At 34.4% G+C, this 16,187-nt stretch overlaps 1 protein-coding gene across 1 annotated transcript in view; it reads left to right on the top strand.

Moving 5' to 3' along the window:
* LOC122815019 (mucin-2-like) overlaps window positions 1-16,187 on the top strand; it is a 197,210-nt gene that overhangs the window by 11,997 nt on the left and 169,026 nt on the right. Inside the window, exon 3 of the mRNA XM_044087271.1 lies at window positions 1,194-1,301. Within this exon, the coding sequence (XP_043943206.1) occupies window positions 1,194-1,301 (108 nt within the window). The remainder of the gene's footprint in view (window positions 1-1,193; window positions 1,302-16,187) is intronic.

The raw sequence follows: 16,187 nt of genomic DNA, 5'->3' as shown, positions 1-16,187 counted from the left end.
TATAGCTATCATGCAATATTTTATGCTCGCTACTAATTATCATTCTTTTTTAACAGAAGCATCTCTTCTAGGTTTGACTTAATACTCTACAAGAGCTAGTCTTGTATTTAGCTCCCTACTGTTCCTTTCTCCTTGCCTATACTCTGATAGCAATCCTAGTAGGGAAGGCAGTCTCTACCACAAACTTCTTGGCCTTATCCCACTGTATTATCTTTTCCTCTCTAGTTATTTCCTTTAAATACCTTGGTTTCTTTTCTCCAGGAAATGTCAACCCCCCTCTTGCCTAATTCCTGTACCCCCTTCTTACAGTCATTCTTATTGATGTAATCTCCTATCTGCATTCTCATGTTGGCTTAGTTCTTAGAATACTTCTGGCTACTTTATGAAAGTAATATTCTGTATGTTTTTTGTTATTATCATTAAAAGATCTGCATTTAAATCCTACTCTCTCCTTATTTCTCAAACACCCTCCAGGTTTCATCATAATTTGTTTCTACTCTGATTTATAACCTCCTGCTTGTGTTATGTAAATGAGCCTTAACTGCGTAAGTCAAAAACATACATTCAAATCAGGTAATACTAAACCATCTAATTCTAAGGGGAGAATCAAGTTATTCCACTTAACCCTTGCCTCTTCCCTTTGCAAATAAATCCCATCAGTTCTTTATTGTTTATTTTCCACAACTTCTCCTCTGGTAGATAAAAAATGCCCAACCTGTGTATAAGGGAATCAGAAATTTAAGGATATAACTGCTATAGTAATTGAGGTGAGTTAGTTTTATTTGCAAATGGTATTATTTTGAACTTGACAATTCCATTCTGCAAATTCTGTGTTTTGGTTTTGTGTAACAATTTAAGACAGTTTTAAGTCTTTTTTGGGGATACAAAATTAAATGAAGATAAAACAAAGGCTAGAGCAGTAAATGATTGATATACCAACACATGAATGGGTTTTGGCAACATTTATATTTATGGGGTCACAGTAAGATGAAATATGTAGGTGTATGGACTAAAAGGATTCTGTTATGGCAGCTAAGGATATGTGCAAAGAGACTAAGCAAAAGATGATACAAAAACTGAGGAACTGGAAGCCCTTGATTATGAAAGCACTAAAATACAAGACTGTTTTGGTTCCTTTATTTTTTTTTTATTTATGTTTTATTTTAATACATCATTCTTTATTTCCTTTGCAGCTACATCTTGTGACTTCTACAACAAACCAGATGAATGCACGTGGCACTATGAACCTTGTGGAAGACAGCTAACATGCCAAGAAGATGGAATAACATCTGTAATGGAAGGTATATAAAACACAGTTTAAATTACATTGCAGTCTTCTCAGGAAAATAGGGCCTTAAATAATTTTGAAAGACCAGTTTAATAAATAAACATGAAAAATAATTAAATCATGTTTAAAGCTAGTTGATGATTTTTACATTATAAAATGATGAGGACTTCAGCACATATGTTTTAGTCTTGTTCCAGCATATCATCAAACATCAATCACATGCAGTGATAAATTCAAGCATTTAGAAATGTGTTCAAATTTAAGAAGGTAGAAGCAGATGTATTTTTACTTATATTTGTTAAAAGGTTAGATGCACTCATCCAACCATACTCTTTTCAGACATTACATGGCTATTTAGCAAGATACCTCAGTTATATTTTCAGTCAATAATATCCACTTAATCCACAAGGCATCTTTATTTTGTGCAAAATCTTTGATTTCTTTTTTATGAAAACATATACAGTGAGCATAACAATGATAATTGGCAGGTAGCAGTATGACCAGTGAATACATTGCTGATTAATAAAACATAAAAGCAATTTAGTGCAAACTATTTACACATATGCCAAAAGTCCAGGTTTAGCAACAATCATTTATCTAGGCTGTCCTTCTACTAATCTCCTATTTTTAGTTACTGGAAGGGAGTACACTAATTATGCAGCAATTGACTTCCATATCAGTTCATGATAATTTACATAAAAATGCTGTTTTATCTCATAACCATTACAGTATAAACAAAGCTAAGAAGAGAGTTAATACATATTCCAGATCATAAGCCACCTTGTGAAATAAATCTCAAGGTGATGCATGGTCCATGCTTTTATTCTTGCCTGAAGTGCATTCCATACACAACTGACATCCTTTCACCAACTCTGTGTAGAATTTCACAGTTAATCCATAGGCCTCGAAACTACACATACATACTAGTCTGCATATATTCTGGCATACTATTTTGGATACTGTGTGTTATGTCTGATGAGTGCTATGATAGGTTTAATTTCCCATGTAACCCTAAAAATTTTAAAGTAAACTGACCAGCCTCTAATCTACCTACTACGAATGTGTACCGTGAGGTAACAGCCTATGTGTGTAGATTTGTGTGTGTGTGTGTGTGTGTGTGTGTGTGTGTGTGTGTGTGTGTGTGTGTGTGTGTGTGCAGGAACATTTGTGCATGTGTGGAAGGCATGTATGTGTGTTTCTGTCTATCCTATAATCCTCTACTGCATTAGTTCTCTGCCTTACACTTTATGTGCTGTGATAAGATCCCACTGCCCTTAGACTTTGATTACAATAAAGAGATCACCAAACAATGAATGTCTGAAAGACATTAAAGTCCCCACCTCTTTTTGAATGTTACTCATTCCCTCTCTGAGTGATTAAATTGGATTAGCATGCTAGAGTATTTTACAAGGAGAATTATGTTTTGCCAGTTTCTATTTTTAAAGCAGCTTGCAGGAAAAAACAAATATGAGCCAATTAGACTTTCAAAATGATTGGTGGCAACATTTCTTTTTAACATTCCATTCCTAGAGCTGTTCATTTCCAGAGCTGCTGTTTTATAACTGAGTGTACATCACATCAGAGGTCACTAATGCTGCAACTGCAAGAACATTAACAAATGTGTCACTAATTACCATAAAAGTAAACTTAACTGTGTTACATTGTCACATTTAGTATTGATGACCCTTTCCATATTATGCTGCCTCAAAATAATGAGTTCCAGTATAAAACACTAACAAGACAACAAGGAAACACGGCACAGCAATGAACACAGATCACTGAAACATCACAAGAATGAAGTCTGACTGTAAGCATTTTTTGTAAGGAGCAAGCCCCCAGCAACCTCCATTTTAAAGGACAGCACCACACACACACACACACACACACACACACACACACACACACACACATATATATATAGCCCAGCTATACAGTCTCACAGACAGGAAAAAAAGGGAAAAATCTCCCCAAAACAAAGGAATCATTGACTATACCCTGATAGAAGGCACACTGGCAATGAATTTCACTGGAGCAAAATCATCAGCATTTTGAACCTTGTCATCTTATAACATGGGCACCTGATACTTAATAAATGCAAACTTGCTGAGCTGTACAGAAGCCAAATAATGCTAACCTTTAGTTCTGGGGCTGTTTTCTTCAAAACATAATACTAAATATATGCATATATTTTTAAAGTACTTACTTTACACTTCAAGATACATTAAAAATATAGTTTCTTATTTTATAATCCCATTACATTAGCCAGGGCTATACATCATAGCACCATGCATGGTCCTGACTAAATCTTATTTCTACGAGCTGTAGCTAATCAAACTATTTCCTACCATATTATATCCATCATATATAACTAAACATATACACTGCCTTATTTTCCTCCTTACACATATCCTGCCCCTCCTCTGCATCTAAAATATCCATTCAATTTCAGTTATCTTACTATAATCATACCTGTACGTATTAACTCCCTCTTTTCTTCTAAACTATCTCTATATTTCTTTATTCTACTATTATATGTTAACCCTCCATTTCCCCCTCACCTACTATCATATATTTATCCTAACTTCTCACTCTGCATCATATCTGTCTCTCCCTTGCTTGTTCACTCCTCTCCTCTCACCTCTTATCACTGTTCATCTGGCTTTACTAACTAATGCTTGCCCTGCTAGTTAGATCCACATGAAAATTATTCACTAATCAGATGTCTGAATGTAAATTTGCTGCAAAGTTTAAACTTGCTTGTTACTGTATGTAATATTGTAGTAATGTTCATCCTTTTGTTTGTTACTCCTCTGCATCAAATACTGTACATATCTTATGTCATACTTCACTTGATGTAATTCAATGCAACTTTTGTCTTGTACATATGAAATTTTGTAATTAACTATGTAATATATGAAATTTTGTAGTTACCTATGTAATTTTGTTAATTGGCTCTGGAGCTTTTCTCCCCAGGCCTCTGCTGAAAATGGACTCTGTCCCAGTCAGACTTTTCCAGTAAACAAATGTTAACTAAAATAAAAATAAAATATTCATAATAGTTTATACACAGGGATGTGTATTATACTTCTCTTTTGTGCAGGAACCTTACAATGTAAATGGAAGTGTGGTAATATCGCTAAAGTGCACACCTGTTTATGTTTTGTTGTTTATTTATCTGTATGAGATCCAAAAAATATTTCAAGAAAGGCTATCTGTTCCATTTTGCTTTAAATATTGTTCAGCATTTACAGATAAAAAAAAACAAAACAGGGATATGATGAAAAGAACAAATAAAGAAAAAAAAAAAGAAAGAAAACTAAAAGTAATTTGGGGAGTATATAATGCAACAATAGAAGAGTGCACACATTCCATAAAAACGAGGGGCAGCAAATAATATAAGGATACTTTTTAAAGATTTTTAAGGCTCATACTAGTGAATATAAAAAAGATGTCATGCTTTTTACAAACCGAGCTGTACCACTGCAGAAGCACTCCGCCTGGAAGCATGGATAAATGGGGATTCTTGGCAGCATGATGAAAGGTTAGGATGTGGCAGTTTATTTTCAATGGTAATATAAACTCTTGAACTTGAAATAGACTGAGCAAGAATTGAAGTGCAAGATAAGAAAATATTTCTTATTATTACTTGATGTGGAAGATATCCTAAAGAAATTATATCCTGTGGCCTACAAATTGTAAATTAAAGTGACTGTTCTACATGAAGAGTTAGAAGGATGGCAAGCTTATATATTTATATATATATATATATATATATATATATATATATATATATATATATATATATATACAGAGAGAGAGAGAGATCATCTCTAGAAAAAATTAAGAAGGTGGCAGCACTGCCATAAAATGTTTTACAGGTGGTCCTAAAAAGTCCAACTCACACAGTAGAAAGCCTGCGTCTCAAGTTTTCTGAACAGAAAGTAAAGAAATTTAAAATGCAGTGGAATAATGCAGGGAATATGAAATTGACAAGAAAAGTAACCCTCCCAAAAAGATGGTCACAAGCAATGATTTTTCATGAGCTGAAAGCAAAGCGGAATAATATACAAATTAATATAAAAGTGCAATTATCAGAAAGATAGTAAACAAACAACGTCCCTTTCATGCATATAGAAAAAGGGGGTAAGTTGTAGTCAAAGTTGACAAGATTTATTTATTCATTTGACATTTGTTTAATTGGAAACCAACTGGGTTGTTGCCTATTTTAGCAGAGGCATGAGGAGAAAAGCTCAGAGAAATATACATAAATAAATATCAGTGCAATTAAATATTTGCTAAGAAATAAGCAGTATCATACAGACACACAGCTTTGGTATGTGCAGTAATTGGGCAAAAACAAATAATTCAGTTTAAATGTAATTTGGGATTCATTAACACCTACACTAAGTGTACACCATTCTGAGTGAACAGACAACACAAGCATAACTCTCACCTTTTTCCTCCTAATTTTAGTTTTACCGCTGACTTTTTTGCAGCCTTAAATATCACAGGGGAATTTGTAAAGGGTACCACAAAGTGTAGACTACATGTGCATTTAATGTAATCTTTCTGAGTGAATATACTGGCATTGTAAACCATGCTGTGGATACTAAAGGGAGAGCTGATAACATTCCACTTAATACAGTTAATACAGAATAGACAGGAACAATGTCAGTGATAGATATGACAGTAAAGGTGATATTTTCTAGAGACTATGCTATTATACTGCACTGTGCAATACAGCCTATCACAGATGATTTTGGAGACTCTGTTCATTTTGCACATTGTTAATTATAGTTAGATATAATTATTGTTATTATTAATATTATTATCATTATTGTTGGCAGGCTGTTATGCACGTTGCTCGGAGAATGAACCATATCTTGATGAACACAACATGAAATGTGTCCACCTCTCTAATTGCACATGCTCACACAGTGGAAATATGGTGCCTCCTGGACCTATTGAAGGAACAGACTGGTAAAGCAGCTATTGTTATTTTTTTCTGAACTTGGGACTTTGGAAACAATACACTAAATGCAGTGCTTTGGACATGTTGTAATGCATCATGGGAGGCAATTTAAGAAACCAGAAGCAGATTATCGCAAATTTTAGTTTGTTGTATGCCAAAGAGTTCTCCGGATACAACATTTGTTATACAATTGCCTTCTATGCTCACCTAGAATTCACTCACATATAATTGCTACTAGAATAATGACATTGGTTTGTTTTACTGAACAACTATATCCATATATACTGAAAAAGAACATTTGCAAATTGAGTAATTTGTAGAATAGAACATAATTGAATCCACTCTCGGTGGTAATTTAAAAATGATTGACAAAGATAATGCCAATTTGTGTAATCAGACTACTAATCTGAAATTACCCTGCAGGAGTATATCAATCACTATAAGCATGCTACTAGTTCACAGGTATGACATCAGGTTAGGCTGTGGATTAATGCTGTTAAAGAGCTGGAAGAGGGGCAAAGTCTTCTTCATAAAGGAGGCTGCTGGGGTTGTTTTCTTCATATTTATTTTCCTTATTGCTGTCATTCTTTCTTTTTTAATTTCCATTTACATCTGTCATATTGGTTTGTGGGAGTTGCATTTTATTTACTACATAGCTGCATTCATATTTATTATTCTGTGTACACTGGATGGTAATCTTATTGTGATGTTTTACCTTCTTTGTTTACATCCTTTGTTATTTGGACTTTTATTTTGTGCATTTATTTTCTAAGTGTTTAACATTCATGGCTTCTGCGTTCTTTATTTTGGTGAGATCTGTGGTATCAAATACATAGGAAGCTCTAGTTGTGGATATTGCCTAGGTATAATAATCTTTGTAATGCAGGGAGACTGTACCAAAGTTGAATGGAATATTATGTACCACAGTAAAACAGATAACTGGATCAAGAAGGAGGAACCTTAACATTTCAACTATTTAAACTGAATGTGTAGGATATTAATAGAAGATACTGCCAGCCTTAGCAAAACAGCTGCAGGAAGTTAAAACAGCTTTAAAAACTGTTAATACATTTTGGTGTCACACAACACAATGGCAGATCAATGTATCCAACAGCTTTTAAAGCTGTTTGCTCATCAAATGGATACAAATTCAGACTACTGTCTGTGTGGTAGGGTACTAAATGTTTATGGGTTTTAAAACTATAAAGCACTTTGGGTTCTTATATTTTCCTCTCACAAGCAGTCCATTGCAGCAGCTAAAGCTCCATGCACTACTCATAATTATGATTGGGTCTGTCTGAACATAAATCTGTCATTATATGTCACGGATGTCAGTTCAGTTCTTGAGCTTTATATCACTCTGCTCAATTGACATTCTTGTTTTGAACACATAACTTGTTTATGATCAGAAAATGGGTTGGTAATCCCATTTGTTGTTACCTGGGCTGTTAGGTTCAAGTTGCAATACACATGTTCTGAGCCACCCTTAGAGTTCTGTTGACCTGCAAAGCCAGTAGATAGGCATTAATGAATATTTTAATTGCTGTTTAAATACTCATCTGGGTAATTTGGATTATAATGTATTTTTCCAGTTTCATGCTACACCTAAATTGTTAAATAATAAATAAATAAATAAATAAATAACATGTTTTATATGGCATCAGCATTAAAGAACATCTCTTAATGAAAATACTGAAGCCGTCTGCCCATAAATGACATACCTAGCCAGAATCATACCACTGGAAAGCTGTGTGTAAAAAGAGTCAAATCTGCAAAACAAGCTACAAGTGGTAGATTTTTTATTGTCATATATGTTTGTTGAGGAGGTTAGTCTTGCTTGGACTTTTGTCTAGCCTGACTAGAACATGAACAAAATCCCTCTACTTTTGTGATAAATGCAGTGGAATATTTTGTATCCACCTGAGCTACCACCAACTTAGGTAGATGGTAATCTCAGTTTTTTCATCTTATTTGAAGGAAGACACTCTTTGAAGTGTGGTACATGGTGGTGATTCAGTAGTGGAAAATGAATCCCACCACCATGTGTGAGGATAGAACCTGCAGTCTTCTGTGCTTTTAGAACAAAAGATGAATATGCTGCCTGTTGACCCATTGACACTGACGTGTCTGTGAGGTAGACACATAACCTCTCAATTAAACATGATTCAACAGAAGTCACACTTGAGGGACCTCAGTGTGTAACTATGTAATGATCACACAAGATTGCGGCCAAGAAATAGCAGTCCTTTTAATGTTGATGGAATTCCTACTTGAAAGATAATTGACCACAATTTTGAGACAGACTGGCAGGTGTACATCTTTGGAAAGTTAAAAAAAGCATAAGAGAATAGTAAGAAAACATGAAAATGTCCATCAAGTTTGATATAGACTGGTCAGTGTAAAGACAGAGCTTCTATTGGGCCAAAGGACATTGTAGAGGTTCTGCTGGATATGGTCTGAAACAGGTTTAAGAATAAATTACAAGAGATAGTTGATTCATACTTTAGCTCTACATAAAGAAGTTAAATAGCCATCAAATAAAATGCTCAGTATAGGCAACAAAAAACAATTTTCTTGTTCAAACTAAAAGAAAATAGTCAATAGCTCAGTAGATATACAAATGAATATGTTAAATAACTTGTCTATAATTTCAAAGGATATTGACAACCGCATTAGTTAAAATACCATGGAAACAATACAAGCAAATACCAAGGTGCAAATTTAGAGCTTTATGTTGTATCCTTTAAGGAAATGAGGAAGGGAGTAAAGCAAGCAAAAACCATTACTCAGGAACCATTGACAATACACTAAAAGAACAACCCAAAGAAAAAGTCAAATGTTTGCAAGAACATCTCCTCTACTCTTTGTAAGAAGCAGCACAGAAGAGGTATCGATATGGATGTCGAGACTGTAAAAAACAAAATTACTGATAGATTTCTTGAGAAACTTCAGAAACAAAAGTAACACAGGTACAAGGAAGTCATGAATTTCAAACAAGAAGCTCCCTTCAAACTAAACTCTTGAATTTTTCAAAATGGGTACCCAGAATAATAAGTCTGGGAGATAAGAGTTATTTGTGTCATCCTTAGCAAAGGTAAGTTAGTTATTTTAAAAAGATTAATAATCTGTATGGCATCAGTGGGTAACATTTGGATGGTACAGTCAAAATCAGATCATGGAAAGAGATGCTTCATTAGATAGCATAAAGTACATAAATAATAATTTGTATATGGCCAGAGACAATTAGAACATCCCTATGATGCAGCTTCTGGATTCCAATATTTCAGCCTGTGACATTAGGAACAGACAAGAAGTAAGACTTCTCTATTTGCAGATTATATCATGGACTGCAGTAAAGGGGAGCAGGTTGATGTGGTTTGTGCAACTTAAAGGAATGCTCCCTGCATTTCCCATGGGAGGTGTAGTAGGTATAGCCCACAGGAACCAGACCCTGGTACAGACCAGAGTACACTGGAGGAATTGTATCTCTCAACTTTCCTGTGAAGGCCTGGGATCCCACATGATGAGCTGGCATTGTTTTGGGGGTTAGAGAAGGCTGATTTACTTTCTAAGCATGGTACCATTATGACTGTCAATGGAACATGTAGTTTTGAAAATGGGTACTCATGCATGCATGGATGTATAATTTATTTCCACTGTGGGCTGAGATGTCGTACTGCATCCTTGAGAAATTTAGGGGAAATAAAGAGTGCATATGCAGGATTCAACTATTGTTTGATTGCATTTGCTAGTTGATTGATAAATTTCAGCAGATAAACTTCAAAGCTCTTTCTTCTAGTATGGTAATGTTTATTTATTTATTCATTTATTTTACATTTGTTGACCGGGCTAATGTGTTTCAATGGCATTTCTTTGTGACTGATGTCAACCTGTTAAAACCGAAAAGACCACAAAGCCCGTGACCGAACTAGATTTATTCCTGTACAATAAAAGTTAAGCACTTTTCGTTGTCGCCTATATGGCAACTTCATCAGACAAGGACTGAAAAATACAAATGAATTAAATAAGAGAAATCACATGATCGATCAGCTGAACCAAACATGTAGTTCCCGAATGTTAAAACGCCAGTTGCTTTAACAATCAACTTTGAAATATCAATTCTACTTAAATGTTAAAAACAAATGTTTTTTAAAACAATGAAAATAAAATACGAAATTAATAAAATTAATAAAGAACCAACAGTAGAACTGCACATAATACACGTTCTAAAAAAGTTCTCATTGAGACTTGTTATGGTTCTACCATACTGGCTCCCAAAGATAACAATGTAGCAAGTTCAGATGTTTAGATGTTTTAAATAAGGTTTTGTTACATCGCGGAACCACTTATGCCAGGATAAACGCTAAAGTTAGTACACATTAGTACAAATTTGAATAAACATTGTTATAAATAATAATGCCAAATAAGATTGTATTGAATAAATAATAAAAAACAATACAAAACAAAGTACTCACAAGTTCTATGTGGAAAAATATAAGTACTATTAACTCCCACGTTTTAAAATTTACTTCATATACACCCAGACCAAGGTGCCCGACTCTATTACCCGTATTGTCTGACCTTGAAGAATGCGAGTAGTGAGAATAGGGTTACTATTTGCAAAAAGATTTATGTATACATTATCTCAATAAACTTTTTAATTTGAGAATACATGCTATGTTGCATGCCTCATTGAGACCTGGTGGTGAAAAGGCATCAAGCCTAATCTGCCAGGCTAACTCACATTCTTCTAAAAGCCAGTTCGCTGGACCACCCCTAATATTAGTTTCTATGTGATCAATAACTGTAAACTTAAAGTTGTGGTTAGTGTTGGCCATAATATGCCTTGCTAGGGGATTCTCTAATTTCTCTCTATCTATAGCATAAGTGTGTTCGTAGACTCTATCGCACAGTCTTCGTTCGTTTTTTCCTACGTAAAATGCTGCACATGAACTACACTTAGCTAGATAGACTACAAATTTAGAGTTACAGTTAAATTTACCCTTAAGAAAATATTTCCACTTGCTGATGGTGAATGCTTTACCTATCTCAATATGTTTGCACATACTACAACAACCACATAACTTCATTCCCACTGTTTTACTAAATGAAAAATGCTTATGTTTTTCAACTATATTCTTAAGGACGAATTCTGATTCTGGTTCTGGTTATGAATGCATACACTACGCCTTACTGGGCTTACACCAGATACTGTATTTGTAATAACCATAGGCACTGAATCGTTATTGTCTGTCTACATTTGGAACAGTAGAAAATGCCAAGCCGACCTGAGAGACAGGTGGTTTTGGATATGCTGTACTGTTGTCATATACATTTTTGCCCTCTGTATTTTCTTCATTTTGTTCTGTTTAAGTTTCTCAAGAAGTTGGCCGATGCTATAAAAGCATCTCTCATAATCATATTTGTACCTAGGGAAGACAAAGTGTGCCAAAATAACATCATTCAAATCTGAGACTTCTTTAGTCAGGGCCTCAGTATAAATCTTATAATGTTTGACCATTAATTTCATAAGGTCAAACCCTTGCTGATCGAACAAAGATACTAGTTCAAAATGAAACAGAGAGTCGGCTACTAAGCCTGTCGGGTATTGACAATGTCTTAGCCCTTTTGGGACTATATGTTGTTCCAAACAAGTGTTGAAATACGAGACCTCTAATTGAAGTTTTTTAAGTTTCAATAACTTAGTGTCTAGTAATTTCAGTTTGTCACTAATCAAAGGAAGGCTCACCTGGTCACTTTGTATTGGGGAACTGGCCAGTTGCTCCTGGTTTGGACTAACCATGAAGGAAAAACATGAAGTGTCCATAATCCATTCATTGAATTTTGGAGCTCCAATAAGCCCAGTTCTAGTATGCGACACATCGGGTGCCAAATCGCCTCTTGTAATCTCAGTAGTTGGTATTGGAAGTACCGCTCATTGTACACCTGGAATCTGGCCACTGGGTGCAGGACAAGGTGCCAAATTGTTATTGGAATTAAGCCCTATAGGCCTTGGGCTAGTATTAAGACCCGTATGCTGTTGTCTTGTTCCTTGAATAATGTCAAAACTCACTGCGCCTTGCTGTATACTAAATTGTGTATCACTAGTCTCAATTTGGTTAGATCGTTGTTGAGAAATTGAAGAGTGTACAATATCTAGTCTCACAGAGAGCGTATCCATCCGTTGGTTCATTGCTTGTATTAGAGCCATAAGGTTCCCTTGTTCCGAATGCAGTTGCTGAGTAGAAAAAAGGTTCGGGCTCGTTGGACTGTTCGTAACTCCAGACGCCATAATGAAAAACACACTCAGTAAAAATAAACAAACCCATCTTTAATACATTCACAAATTCGTGACCTAACACAAGATTTTAGAACAAGTTTCATTACCACTTTTAACAACAATAGCGAAGCTATTAGAGGGATCTTATATAAAAATTGGGAGCTTATTTCCTCAGATAGGTCCCTCGATTTGAATTTAACTTATGGCCCCAAAATTGTGTTTAGAAAAGGGGCAAACCTTAAGAATATAGTTGAAAAACATAAGCATTTTTCATTTAGTAAAACAGTGGGAATGAAGTTATGTGGTTGTTGTAGTATGTGCAAACATATTGAGATAGGTGGGGTATTCACCATCAACAAGTGGAAATATTTCCTTAAGGGTAAATTTAACTGTAACTCTAAATTTGTAGTCTATCTAGCTAAGTGTAGTTCATGTTCAGCATTTTACGTAGGAAAAACCGAATGAAGACTCCGCGATAGAGTCTACGAACACACTTATGCTATAGATAGAGAGAAATTAGAGAATCCCCTAGCAAGGCATATTATGGTCAACACTAACCACAACTTTAAGTTTACAGTTATTGATCACATAGAAACTAATATTAGGGGTGGTCCAGTGAACTGGCTTTTAGAAGAATGTGAGTTAGCCTGGCAGATTAGGCTTGATGCCTTTTCACCACCAGGTCTCAATGAGGCATGCAACATAGCATGTATTCTCAAAAAGTTTATTGAGATAATATATACATAAATCTTTTTGCCAATAGTAACCCTATTCTCACTACTTGCATTCTTCAAGGTCAGACAATATGGGTAATAGAGTTGGGCACCTTGGTCTGGGTATATATGAAGTAAATTTTAAAACGTGTGAGTTAATAGTACTTATATTTTTCCACATAGAACTTGTGAGTACTTTGGTTTGTATTGCTTTTTATTATTTGTTCGATACAATCTTATTTGGTATTATTATTTATAACAATGTTTATTCAAATTTGTACTAATGTGTACTAACTTTAGCGTTTATCCTGGCATAAGTGGTTCCGCGATGTAACAAAACCTTATTTAAAACATCTAAACATCTAAACTTGCTACATTGTTATCTTTGGGAGCCAGGATGGTAGAACCATAACAAGTCTCAATGAGAACTTTTTTAGAATGTGTATTATGTGCAGTTCTACCATTGGTTCTTTATTAATTTTATTAATTTCGTATTTTATTTTCATTATTTTAAAAAACATTTGTTTTTAACATTAAGTAGAATTGATATTTCAAAGTTGACTGTTAAAGTAACCGGTGTTTTAACATTTGGGAACTACATGTTTGGTTCAGCTGATCGATCATGTGATTTTACTTATTTAATTCATTTGTATTTTTGAGTCCTTGTCTGATGAAGTTTCCATATAGGTGGCAACGAAAAGCGCTTAACATTTATTGTACAGGAATAAATCTAGTTCGGTCACGGGCTTTGTGGATTGTTTGTCTTTTCGGTTTTAACAGTTTGTTTATTTTTACTGAGTGTGTTTTTCGACTGATGTCAATCTCTAAACTTATATGGGGAGGGTCACATATTGTTTTTTGAACTCCTTTGATTTCAAACATCTGACAAGAGGGAAAACTTTGGTCTCCAGCAAAGTACTGCATATGTGAATAGTTTAATTGAATCATTTCATTTTGTACTTTTTATTAAATAAATTGACACGTAATCTTTAAATGTTTTTGTTAAGTTATGCTATTTCTGTTACTGTAATGTTCACAATAAGTTAAAGATCACATTTGTGAAGAACAACAAAGCTGAGAAACTCTGGTTATATTTTTATCAGCCTGAGGTAGAGAGCTTGCAGTTAGTTTTCTGTATTAAGGAGATTGTGGCAATCAAAGGTCTTTATAGTTCATTTTCTATGGAGATGTTACAATGTGCATCATGTATGTAAGTGCATTCTTTTAGTATGACGTAAGGTTTGGTAAGACAATACATTTTTTCCACGAGTGAGCAAATGAAATGATTACAGAATTAAATGATTTATGAAGGTGTAACGTTTTTCTCTTTTGTTTTTTAGTGATTGCAAGGATGGAAAAGTATCATGCAGTAAGTAACTATATTACTTTCAAAGTCTTAATAAAAAAAAAATTAAAATAATACATGAGCTGACTCTCCTAACATGAGTAAAACCCCAAAAGAAGGTTTTAAGAATTTCATACAGTTCCAAAAATGTGATTATTTTTACTGTAAGACAAAACTTGAAAAACAAGTTAAAATTTTATTTAAATTGCCTACAGTAAAAACAGTTCTTATATTAGTCACATTTTACACTGTGGCTGACTTACATAATAAATAATTCTACTATGAAAAGCCAACATCTTGAAAGTCAACATTCCAAAAGAATGAAAAAAAAAATCCCCAAATCCAAAAGGGCAAAAAACACTACGTTCATCTTTCTTGATTCAAGTGTGTGTTTGTTTTTAAATAAGAAAGAGTCCCACTTTTTATGTTATCATTTTGAAAAGGCTTTTGTTCTGATTTTCAGTGGTAGCATGTTCACTGCAGTGGCTAGAGACTGTATTTTTAAATGGCACAAAATTTACAAACAAATGCATCTATAAAGAAACTAAGCTAAACTTTACTGTAATACAACAATCAGTTGCAAATTGTAACAAATATTAACATACTCTGCAACTAAAAGGATATACATAATAAAGCATGATAAAATACTTTTCATACTTTGAATTTGCAACATTCATAGGAAAGGATGTAGTCAAAAACAACAAATGATATATCATACTTTTAACATGCTGATTTGTTTTAATGAATAAATACAAATGCAAATATAACAAAACCAAAGCCTGGCTTTATTTAGTGTTCACTAAATTTAGTTTTCACTAACGACAAATGCATGTATAATGACAGATGAAAATCAAATCATCTCAGTACCCATATTAATGATAAATGTAAAACTACCATTTCTGTACATCTGGTACCAAAGCCTTTTACACGGTCCATTCAACAATTCCTGCTTGCCTGTGTTTTCACATTTCTAAATCTCACAAACTAACCTTATTGATATGAAATGTTAATTAGTGATCACAGGTAAAAAATAGTGGACTGTTGTCCAGATTCTTATTACATAAGTTTTAATATGACATTGGTCAAGTAAGGTAAGCTCCTTCTGTTGCTTGTATCAACAGCAGTAACACATTTAAAGTACAGAACTGTATAAACACCTTTTAAAAAATCATAACATAAAAAGTGAGACTCTTCCTTATTTGAAAACACACATAGGTTCTTAGGTGTGTACTAGGCTAATGGCCCTGTAGCCTTTATAAGTTAGCTCATAGGATTAGCCTGGCAATGTGCTACCCGACCTTAGTTTCCAGTGCCTCTGTCGAGTAGAGCCACTGAAGTGATCAGCGGGGTGAATTTTCTATTTCCCATCCACTCATCAAGATTTCTCTTGAAGAGGGCCAGTGATGTGCTCTGTTTGACATATATGGGAAGTCTATTTCATAGCATGGGCAGTCTCTGGGTTATGAACCTGTCCCTCCAGCACGTTCTGTTGATTGTGGTAATGAGGTTGAGGTCATTAGAGCATGTGGTGCGGAGGGACTAGGATTTCTTTAGATGTAGCATTTCTAACAGAGCTGGGTCAGACATGG

The sequence above is a fragment of the Protopterus annectens genome, chromosome 11.part0 (genome assembly GCF_019279795.1).
Source record: "Protopterus annectens isolate FY-2018-M chromosome 11.part0, PAN1.0, whole genome shotgun sequence".
NCBI lineage: Eukaryota > Metazoa > Chordata > Ceratodontiformes > Protopteridae > Protopterus > Protopterus annectens.
This window is presented reverse-complemented; position numbering and strand designations above follow the sequence as displayed.